This window comes from Bombus impatiens, unplaced genomic scaffold (assembly GCF_000188095.3).
Source record: "Bombus impatiens unplaced genomic scaffold, BIMP_2.2 scf_0463, whole genome shotgun sequence".
Taxonomy (NCBI): Eukaryota; Metazoa; Arthropoda; class Insecta; order Hymenoptera; family Apidae; genus Bombus; species Bombus impatiens.
Window position 1 is genome coordinate 1,856,973 of NT_176882.1, and position 10,409 is coordinate 1,867,381.

Here is a 10,409-nt window from a genome sequence, read left to right on the forward strand (position 1 = left end):
CGGCCAACAGATCGTGGCCGCGTGGAATCAATGGACGAACGGACCAGTCGATCGAACGATTAAACTCCCCTCGATTTACGTCGTCCACGAAACGAGTACCGTTAAGTATCTCTCGTGGATGAAATGACCGTGCAGAGTCTCGATCGTCGACTGCTGATTAGCAAACCGACTGCGTGCCCGCGCGAAATTACAGACGCAATTTCAGCGCAGACGCCTGGAATCGTTCGAGTGTGCAATTAAGGACACGACATACGTAATGAGACCCGCGGAGCATTGAAACCTAGTACTTCTCGACTACACGACGGTACAGGAATTTAAGATGAGACGACGACGTTAAGGAAAATAGCGTGTGCCTGATATATAGGCCAATTGGGACGTGCCTCGATGTTGCGTACTAGAAACAATACTTTAATCATTAATTTCAACCAGTTGTCAATTGTCTTAGGATATCTGATATATATGATATTTCACTATCTGACTTAGATTATGAACTTTTTTATAAAATTATTAATGTGTATCAAGAACGATACATAAAATACTATACGTCAAAATATTGCAAGCGACAGTCGGAAATATTGATACGTACGTCTATCTTTTACTGTCCTAATTTTTCACAAACTAACACGAGCATGCTAAAAGAACTAACAAAAATTAGTGTCCGATAAGTGAGATCATACAGTAGATATCTATCGACTTTAAGAAGTATAAACATTCCACCTTATTCGAAGTTTTCCTGTTCATTTCGAGCGCAAGTTTTCGAATTGAAATCTCCAATTTATTAATAGTATCTCGTTCATTAGGCTTCGGGAAGGTAATACGATTTTTACGACGTTCTTTATCGTAGAAATATCTGATGTACGTCTGTGTAAATCCAAATGTATCTCGATAGTAATGAAGAAACGTACAGCGACCGGTGTGCACAAGTTGAAAGATTTACAAGGAAAAGCCTCGTCGGACGAGCGTCTGCGAGCGTCTTCTCGGGTACCGTAAGTAAGTTCATAGCTCATAGAGCACGGTTCAACGTCCTATTTAAGAGTAGCGTACGGCGGGGACGAGCGATTTCAAGTGGCACAATAAATTCGAGAGCAGAGACAGAGTTCGTTGGAATGCACCGAGAATGACAATGCGCATCGATTTAATCGCATGCGTGGGCCGTTCCTCCTGTTTCTGTTCGCGGTCTTCTGCTCTACGTTGCGCAGCATCGGCACGAATAGCGATGGAAATTAACTTGGTCGATCGTGTTTCTGGGTTCGCGAACGTGACACGCTTACGGACGTGTTTGAACGGCGTTGTTTTCGCTTCGTGCGCCGTCTCGTCAGCGGAATCGCGAACAATATTTATTTTTAACTATGTAACGAAAAGAGAGAACGCTTTTATGAACGTGACGAACGATGACGATAGAATAGAATCGGATGTTGCATGCGGTAATTATAGTTCCATGAAATCTGAATAAATCCCGATGATGACGATCAGGCTATGAATGGAATATTTCGTATTTATTTCTTTGTATCAGGTTGGTGCATATAAATTTCCAGGTTTTTTAATGGAAACATCTCATCGATTATCGAGGTTTATTAGTACAAACTACTTCTTTATCCTTCGTAATATAAGTTATTTCAAAGAAAACTATAACAATTCCATTCCAAGAATATTTAGACTCGTAGAACCGACGATCCACACGAAGTTAAAGTAATAATTCAAATAATCACTAGTTACTTGGTGGAAATATACAACGAGTCGTATGTGAATTACTTTGATTAGACGCGCGAAGGATTGATGAAACTATGTTCAGGTTTTATTTGAGAAAACACGTTACAAGCACCAACTTATGTAAGTAATTTCTACTTGATGGATTAACAAAGACAGCAAGTGTTACGTACCCAAATGAGAACGTTGAGGGAGCAGAAAACGTGCCTGATGCACGTGTATCCTGTGCGGCCCATGCTTCGATCCCTCGCAAAGTCCTCGCGACGAAGGGATTGGCAGTGTTTCCTAGAAACACGAGGAATGCGATGATTCTCACCTGAGAACTGTCCCGAAGCAACTTTTACGTCGCTGACACCTGTTTCAAGGATTCAAAGACACGAACCAGCAAAGACAATCGCGAAATCGAATATGCGAGCGTTTGGTTAGCGCGCCGCGAATTTTGATTGGGCTACGCACGTATTAGCATCGATCGGGTTGTTAGCATTCGTATTTGTTGGTCGTTAACAGTGCTCAGAAAACTTTCGCTGCTTACTCTCGCGTGAGTCACGATCGATCGGGATCTCGATTCGCAAACCACGCTCGATCGTGATCGGGTAAACGTTTCAAACGAAAGACGCGGGAAGATCGAACGACGAGGTTCGAGTCCGGCCAGGAACTGAGCATCGTTTTGGATTACCGGGAAACGCGTTTACCACCAACGAAACAGAGACGAGCAACAAGAAAGAGAAAAAGAAGAGAAATGGCAGGCGAAGATAAAGCTTTACGAGCACGGGCGACGATTACATATTCCTTGCGAAGTCTGACGATTAATGCCCATGTTCTACTTATGTTAGTTTATTGCTGACTTGATACTCGATGTATGATGAATTGATTCTTTCAATGTTGATTAAAACGAGGATTTTTTCATTGGTGAATCATCGGTGAATGAATGGTGTGGATTTTACGTGTAGTATTTTTACGTACGGGTTTAATATATGAGATAGATTTTAAAACAGAGAATACGTTAATTGTCCATATATCATCGTAACAATTATAAATAGACTGCGGATGTTTATACGATCGTAAGAAGTTTAATATAAAAAAATATGCAAAGTGTTCAAAATATCGAATGATACTTAGTGAATAAGGAATGCGAATGTAACTATCATTTAAATTCCACATCCAAAATTAGTTACTCTTTATAATATTTCACCAACGCGAAAGATTCTTATTTACGGCCTTCTTTAATTCTGTTTATTAAAATATGAAATTGCATAAATATCGGCAGTTTAGCTATAAATTTAAACACCTTATACCTTTTGATACGCTCGTATAACGTGCAGTTTCAGCTTGAAAGGTTTAAATATGAGGAAAGAAAAAGAGAAATAGATCTTCGCTATCGGATATATCAACTTACAATCAACTTTCGCCGTCAAAGTTCTCATCCTTATCACACAACAATTTCAACTTTTCGGCATACTAGTCCCGAGTATTTGACATGAATTATCAACACGAAAAACACACGTGAATCAATTAATAGATCGTACCGGTTGACTGACCAGCCTGACCGGTTGTCAGGCGATCCTCATCGGACGAGGATCCGTTCCGGTGTGTTCGGAACCAGGTTGATACGATTGGCTGTGGCCCCTTCTGGGCCTTCTAGGTCCCCTAACGGGACACCCTGCCGACAGCCAGGCCTCTTACCTATACACAATCCCGATCACGATCGCGCGGGTCCACTTTGTGGTGGAGGTAACATCTATGGAAAGGTATGCTCACGCGAAGACGTCACTTTCCTACAAACGTCCACTGAGTAGCAACCGAGACGCTCAAGGTCGTCGGAAATCTGCGATCGTGTTTTCCTTTCGATGCCTGTCGCGTGATTGATATACGTAACCAATGCTTGCAAATGATCAAACGATATTTCTACTTTCGCAAATTAATACGTTAGCTGTTAGGCGAATTGTGTTTTACAGAACGATATATTTTCACACCAATGATACCGAAACGTTTTTACAAAATCTGATTGGCATAAGATTTTAAGCAGATCAAATCAAAATCACTGGTAATCTAATTTAAAATTCGAAATTTGAAAACAGATTATTTAACACTCTCGCTGTCATTGACGTATACGTTGTGACAATTCACAAATTACGTCGATAATGATGTTGTCTTTTTAATTGTGTTTACATTTTCACTGAATATTCATCACTGTCAATAGGAAAAGGAACTACATCGCAATTGTAATTGCATATTCGACATTGTTACTCATTGATTCTTGTCAGTTATTCAATTCAGATAATAACTCGTAACAAAGCGCGACAAAATTTCTGATAGAAAGAATATATTGTTCCTGGGAGACAAAAAATCAAATTTCAAATTCGACGGATTCCTATGGATCGTTGATAGTCCACGTGGTGTCCAGTGTTGATTACCATCGATTCTCGCAATATTCAACGTATTAACCGTCGTTAAAAATCGATTAAAAGCCATAAACCTGGTGCTTGCCGTTCGATTATTACGTTTGCAAAACTATGGAAATAAAAATCTCTATGGCGACATACCCTGGAAAGATACCCTGGAAAGGCAAGTTAGAATTGTAAAAGCACATAAAAGATTCCACTGAACAGGGTCACGGTATCAGAAGTTGTGATCTCGGAACCATAGTGGCAGCATGTTTGACGCATTTTTTTTATCCATTAAACATAGCTCGTCGTGCGCACGTGTAAGTAATGGATCGAATAGCGCACGTATAAGTAATGGATCGAATAGCGCACGTCCTCGACCACTAAACAAAAGACCCGCGCCGCGATTTTCCTCTCGACACTTTGTTTTAATTAATGACAACGAGAAACTGATTTTTTCCCTGCTAATTAGCAGTGACCGATTTCACTGATTTACCGGAGTTTCACCGGCCATTTTCATGCGATTGTGCGACACGCTAATACCGTTGAGAATAGTACAGACGATTTATCGAACTCTCTAATCTAGCACAAGAAACGTTGCATTTATCTACGCGTGACGGTAAACGATTTAACTGTACGAACATTGCGACGCAAATTTTTCTGCACGCGTTCGACTGCGTTCCTTTGCACAGGTGAGGCGTTAGTCGAAGAACCGCGAAAAAAAGGGGGACCGTGACACAGCTTATCTCAAATGGTCGAGTGTGACATTAATTTCCCTCGGTTCATGGGTTTCTGCGCGTCAAATCGCGCAAATGACGCGGCAAAATGGAATTCTCGCGCGTGTAGAATTGTGATGCATTGTTTACCGAGCGTTCCACGCGCGTAGAAGAAGAAACGCGTAATTTATGTTCACAGCGAGAATGAATTTCACGATCGTCGATTCGATTTGTCTTCTTGTCATCGGCGATGTGCATCTTAGTCTGCTGACTGTGCGTTTACAATGGTTTCGACTTGGACGACTGCCACCTTTCGTTATTCGCATAGTTTCGATAAAACGGAAAAATCCCCACTCCTCCCTCCTCGATTTGAATGTCGTTATCAGCATGGGATAATATTGATTCATCTTATCGCGTAACCGAACTCGTCGTGCAATACACGGTCCCGCTTGTTGCGAATGGCGCTCGTTAAATAAACGAGAATTAAAAACGAGTTCAGGGCTGGTTCGAAGTTTGCAGCGATAAATCCTAATATTCTTCGTAACCTGTATTCGAAAGAACTGTTGCGAAACTCGTTTTTCGAAGCAGGAAGAATTACAAATTTCCGATATTATAGGTACAGTTGGTAAATCTGAAATCTTCCTCTACGAAATTCACGACGAACGTCGTAAAAGAATTCGCTGTAGGTATCAGTTTACGAGAAGAAAGCACATCTGTGACGATAGAGTGACTTTTGTATATTTGAAGAATTTTCATAAATAAATAGCATCCTACTGGAAGGACGTTTAAGATTTAAAAATCTAAAGGAACCAAGGATTAAACGATGAAAGATGATCAAATTATAAATTTCTGACTGTCGGATAATCGTTCGAAAATACTATAGACATCATTACGATGTTACAGTAACATAGTCATGAGATTCGACAGACATTTTCGATATTAAAATCCCACGTTTATACGCATCGCGTCATTAAAGGTACGAACCTGACAAATCGTTCCGTTAAGTCATCCTTCCGAGATCACAGCGTGAAAATTTGCCAAAGATAACGCGTTTGGTTGAGATTCGACGATAATTCTCGAAGAGCGGGGTTGATCTCGTACTTGAAATCAATTCGTACGAGCGAAATGGACCCGCAAACGCCGCGGCTAATGAACAACGAAGAGAGTGCGAGGGGGCGTAGGAACGGTCCCCCTTACCACGACTTCCTGTCAATTGCGGACAATTTGCGATCATCTATGACCCTCCCCGTTCGTCGCCCCGTCGACGTGAACGGTGTGGACGGTGCTTAAACCGTAAAAGTTAACGCGGCACGACTCTTTATCTGTCGTTCCCTTTTTCGCATGGTGCGCCGCTCTTTCTCGCTTTACATGATACGTGCCATCGACGACGGCCGCGCATTAACGCGTCCTACGCGGCTCACTTCCCACGTGACGTAACCGAGGAAAGGAACGACGAGCGCGTTGCGTTTCCAACACACCGCTCTATCACCAGCTCTATCTCTGTTCGTGCGTGCAATTTTTGCAACGAGGTTAGTGCCGATCGCGATCACTATCGCGTTTTTCCGTGCCACGAACCACGGCAATTCGTGCTTTTCCAAATCGAGGCGTTTCAATTCGCTATACGCCACGCTTTCTTATTCGCAGATGAGTTTATTTCGCAGGTTTCCTACTGTTATGATATATTGTTAGATATTTAAGCCGCAATGAGAACGTGTAATGGTTTAACCGAAACTTTACATTGTGTATAATCGCTATTAAGATAGTAGGTGTAGCGCAGTTGTCGCATTATTTGAAACGAGGGGATCGTTAAAGAAAAAGGCGGCGCATCAATTACGGGAGGCGAAAGGAGAAACTGAGAGACCAGCGTCGTAATTCCTAATTTATTACGATGTGCTTGTTAATCGCGAAACGATATGCGTCCGCGTACACGCTTGTCCTCCCACGTGATACGGCGGAGGATCGAACAAAGAACCGCGTATAAGCGCCATCGTCGTTTCACATCCCCTAATCCTCCGCAACCTAATACGTGATCGGCTCCTCGAATGTAGGTTTATGTATATGAACGGGGAGGATTAAAACTTTTCTCCCTCGTAAAGTAGAGAAGAGATTTATGTTCCCACGAGGGTTCCGTATTTAGATTTTTAAACTTGTTAAGAGATATAAATCTTCATTTACATCACTTATAAGATGTCTCGCGTATATGTAATGAGAAAACGAACGAACGAATCGATCGAAATCGGAAGTGATCCTTCTCCATTGTTTTCCGCGGTAAATGACAAGTGGAAAGCTTCTAATTGGCGATTAAACTGAGAAGAGATTTCCCACGAGCGCGAAAGAAAGCGGAAGATAACAGCGGAGGAGCGAAAAGTATCCAGTGACGATTGTTCCGGGAAGAGGAACATGGGAAGAGAAATCGACGTTCAGCCGGTTCGCACGATCGATTTCCTTGGCGGCGCGATTACATCGCGCGGATTATCGAAACGGTCTGCTGCGACATTTAATTAACGTTTCTAATCCCCGAGTGCGGAGAGGATTACGGTCCTTGATCTAGAAACTTGTTCTAATCGGGGATCATTAATAACAACGAAGGCTTTTGAACGTATAGTTAACAACGCTGACGCGCGTGTATCATCGGGACAATCATCGTTAAATTGGCTTCACATAATGATTTTCATTCTATAATAAGAACAGTAGTTTACAAATCTCATGAGAATGGTTGCGAAACTAAATTTCAGAAGTGTAATGATGTCAGACAGCAATTACCGAAGAAGATTATGTTTAAACGCGATAATCTCACGATTATCAAGCAATTAGGCTATAAACAAATTGAGATAGCGTGCCATGAACATCAGGTGGCAATTTCTGCATAACCGTGGGGCAGTGTCAGTTCGCTACTCGGTTAGAGAAAATTGTTTCTCATATAGTCGCTTAGGAGGAGAGACGTGGGGAGGAGCAACGAGAATAGTGTCATTGGACAATTCGCATTAGCATGATTATAAGAATCGTTTATAATCATTATTATGTAATGCATGATCTCGATTGCCTTACGTAACAAGCTTCACGCACGAAACTGCGTGTTTTGCCTTTTCACAAAAACGCTTGTTCCGTAACAAACTGTTTTTTAAAAGAAATTTTTTTTTATAAAAATTTTATAGAAATTGCACGAGTTGATTCCACGATTTACATCATTGAGATATCAAAGTCCAACGAATGAATTCTACCATGCTTGTAGATGGTATAGAAGCATTCCTTACCTAATGTAGAGTTCGCGACAAAATTTCTAAGAGCCTTGACGGGACTGCTAATTTTCTGCACGAAATGAGGCAAGAAGAATTTCATATAGAACCGGTTGTCTCGAGAGTTTGAGAATCAGCGTTCTAGAAACAGGAAGGAAGGAAGTCATAAATTTTATTTTCCATGAAAAATATCTTATTAAACGAGAAGAAACAATAGAGAGCGTATTAGCGTAGGAATTTTCCTCACTGGATTGCATAATGTTATCCGTGTGGAGTATGATGTCTCTCGCAAAAGATATCGTAAATGAAATGCGCCTTCTATGCGGAGTAGCAGACTTTTTTTTAAAGTGCGTACCTCTGACTGAACGAGTCAATGGAACTCGTTAAACATAGAATAAAAAAGTGAATCAGGGCAATAACACTTTACGATCATCGCGATTATTCAGCGGACAGCGTCTTCTTTAATTTATGCCTGTCGTGCGAAATTCTGTAAAACGATACATTCATTCGGGCCCGCGAAACGGTGCGATTCTTACGGATAACATGTTAACTACTACGTTTACCACGATATAACAGTAAACCTGAAAAAAAACGCCCGTTTTATTATTTATTTTCATGCACGGAATGGAATAAATATTACGGTAACAAGTTCAAGAGGGTTGCGCGTGAAGTTCAAAAAAACGGAAGTGTCGAGGGCCGGAAAGCGATACGAAACACGAAGAATACCACTTACAGGTGGGATGAAAGTGGGAACGGTCCAGTACTGCGTTGTTGACAGGACCTGTCACGAGCTCTTCGACACTGAATGAATCACGAAAGTTCATGGAAAGTGGAGTCAAAGGTCGGCTTGTTCGCGACAGGTTTCGAGTACTCGGATCGACTGCACGTCAGGAACGCGCACAACTCTCGCATATCCGTTCTCCATCGGGCATCGCGAAACGAAAGTCGCCATCTGACGGGAGCCGAAGGAATTGAACAATGTGAGGGAACAGTTTACCCGGGTAGAAAGAGCCGTGTCACGGTTATGACCCGTGGATAAAGAAATGTACTTTTGTGATATTATTATGTTTCGTTCTGATAATTATTCCTGTCATTCCACTAATGACAAAAACAGTTTGCGTATTACTTCTTAATTTGTTGCTTATTTACAACGCTTCGATTACGCATAATCGAGAGAAACAGAAAAATAAGCTTGTAAATAATGTTGGGTTGGCAACTAAGCGATACTTGGCAATACTATTGCACAGACATGAAACGATCGATTAACGTCTAATTGCATATGAGAATTAGCGATTATCATGTCGTTAACAGAGAAATTTGTTTATTCAAAACACCTTAATTCAAAATAACATCAAAAACGTATAAAGTACACATTGAGCAACAAGGGTGTAAAACGAAGAAGATCGTCTTCAATTATCCTTCTTATATCTCTGAGAAGACTCTTCCATAGAACTGAGCCATAATTCTAAATCCTTGGTCAACGCGGGCCGTTGCGCGTTTGGTTCGATTTCAGCGATTATTTCTGTAACTGGAATCTTCAAACCTGTGACAGTTTGTCTGCTAAGAACAACTGCACGTACGAAGTTGTCCGTCAAACTAATGAACTCGTGTTCCAGATAGAAGTGCTTATCTTCCCAATATATTAGCTGCGAAATTAAAACAGGTTTTTCATTTCATGACATTACAATATATATAATTATATGTATATTAATATACAAATTAAGGCTAATTATATTATATTATATTGTATTATATTTTTCTAACCTTCGTGGTAACTTTATAAGGCGTAAAAATGGGAATAGCTCGACGATACCGAGTCGACGAAGCTCCTTGCACTGCACCTCCGCCTCTTTTTGCAATGGCTGCGTAAATTCCACTGCGATCGTAATAATGGAAACGTGCGAAGTCCAGTTCACGAAGGTATCTGGCATTATTCATGTGCTTCAAAAACAAATCCACATCTTGTGTTGTACATATACCTAGAGAAATGAAGAAAAAATTCAATCTGTTCTCTTTTAATTTTTATCGATAAAAAAACCATCTACATACTTGTCAATCTATTCATTTGAATATATGTATGCAATTTTATATTTTTACATATTACCTAACTACAATGTATATGCTTGTTACACATCATTATTTATTATATCATTACTTTATTATAATCTTTACGAATTACTCGTATCAGTGTTTATTTAATCGGATTTGGCGTTTCGTCTAAGTATAATTATATATATATATATATTATTAAACGCCATATATTAATTATATATATATATAATTATATATATATATATATATTTATGCTTACACGAAATATATATATATAATTATATATATATTTATATTATATATTTATATTATTT

At 40.3% G+C, this 10,409-nt stretch overlaps 2 protein-coding genes across 3 annotated transcripts in view; both read right to left on the reverse strand.

The window, feature by feature from the left end:
* LOC100742474 (tetraspanin-9) overlaps window positions 1-8,946 on the reverse strand; it is a 14,430-nt gene extending 5,484 nt beyond the window's left edge. Inside the window, exons 1-2 of one of the 2 annotated variants that reach the window (XM_003490616.3) lie at window positions 8,777-8,946; window positions 1,881-1,992 (exon numbers count right to left, since the gene is read on the reverse strand). In XM_003490616.3, the coding sequence (XP_003490664.1) occupies window positions 1,881-1,943 (63 nt within the window). In that variant the 5' untranslated portion in view covers window positions 1,944-1,992; window positions 8,777-8,946. Of the gene's footprint in view, window positions 1-1,880; window positions 1,993-3,103; window positions 3,619-8,776 lie in introns of those variants that run through there. The other variant, XM_012387174.3, reaches the window with a different exon arrangement.
* Window positions 8,947-9,344: 398 nt separating this feature from the next.
* Window positions 9,345-10,409, reverse strand: part of LOC100742789 (protein THEM6) — a 3,112-nt gene continuing 2,047 nt past the window's right edge. The window contains exons 2-3 of the mRNA XM_003490619.4: window positions 9,808-10,022; window positions 9,345-9,689 (exon numbers count right to left, since the gene is read on the reverse strand). Of these exons, the coding sequence (XP_003490667.1) occupies window positions 9,453-9,689; window positions 9,808-10,022 (452 nt within the window). The 3' untranslated portion in view covers window positions 9,345-9,452. The remainder of the gene's footprint in view (window positions 9,690-9,807; window positions 10,023-10,409) is intronic.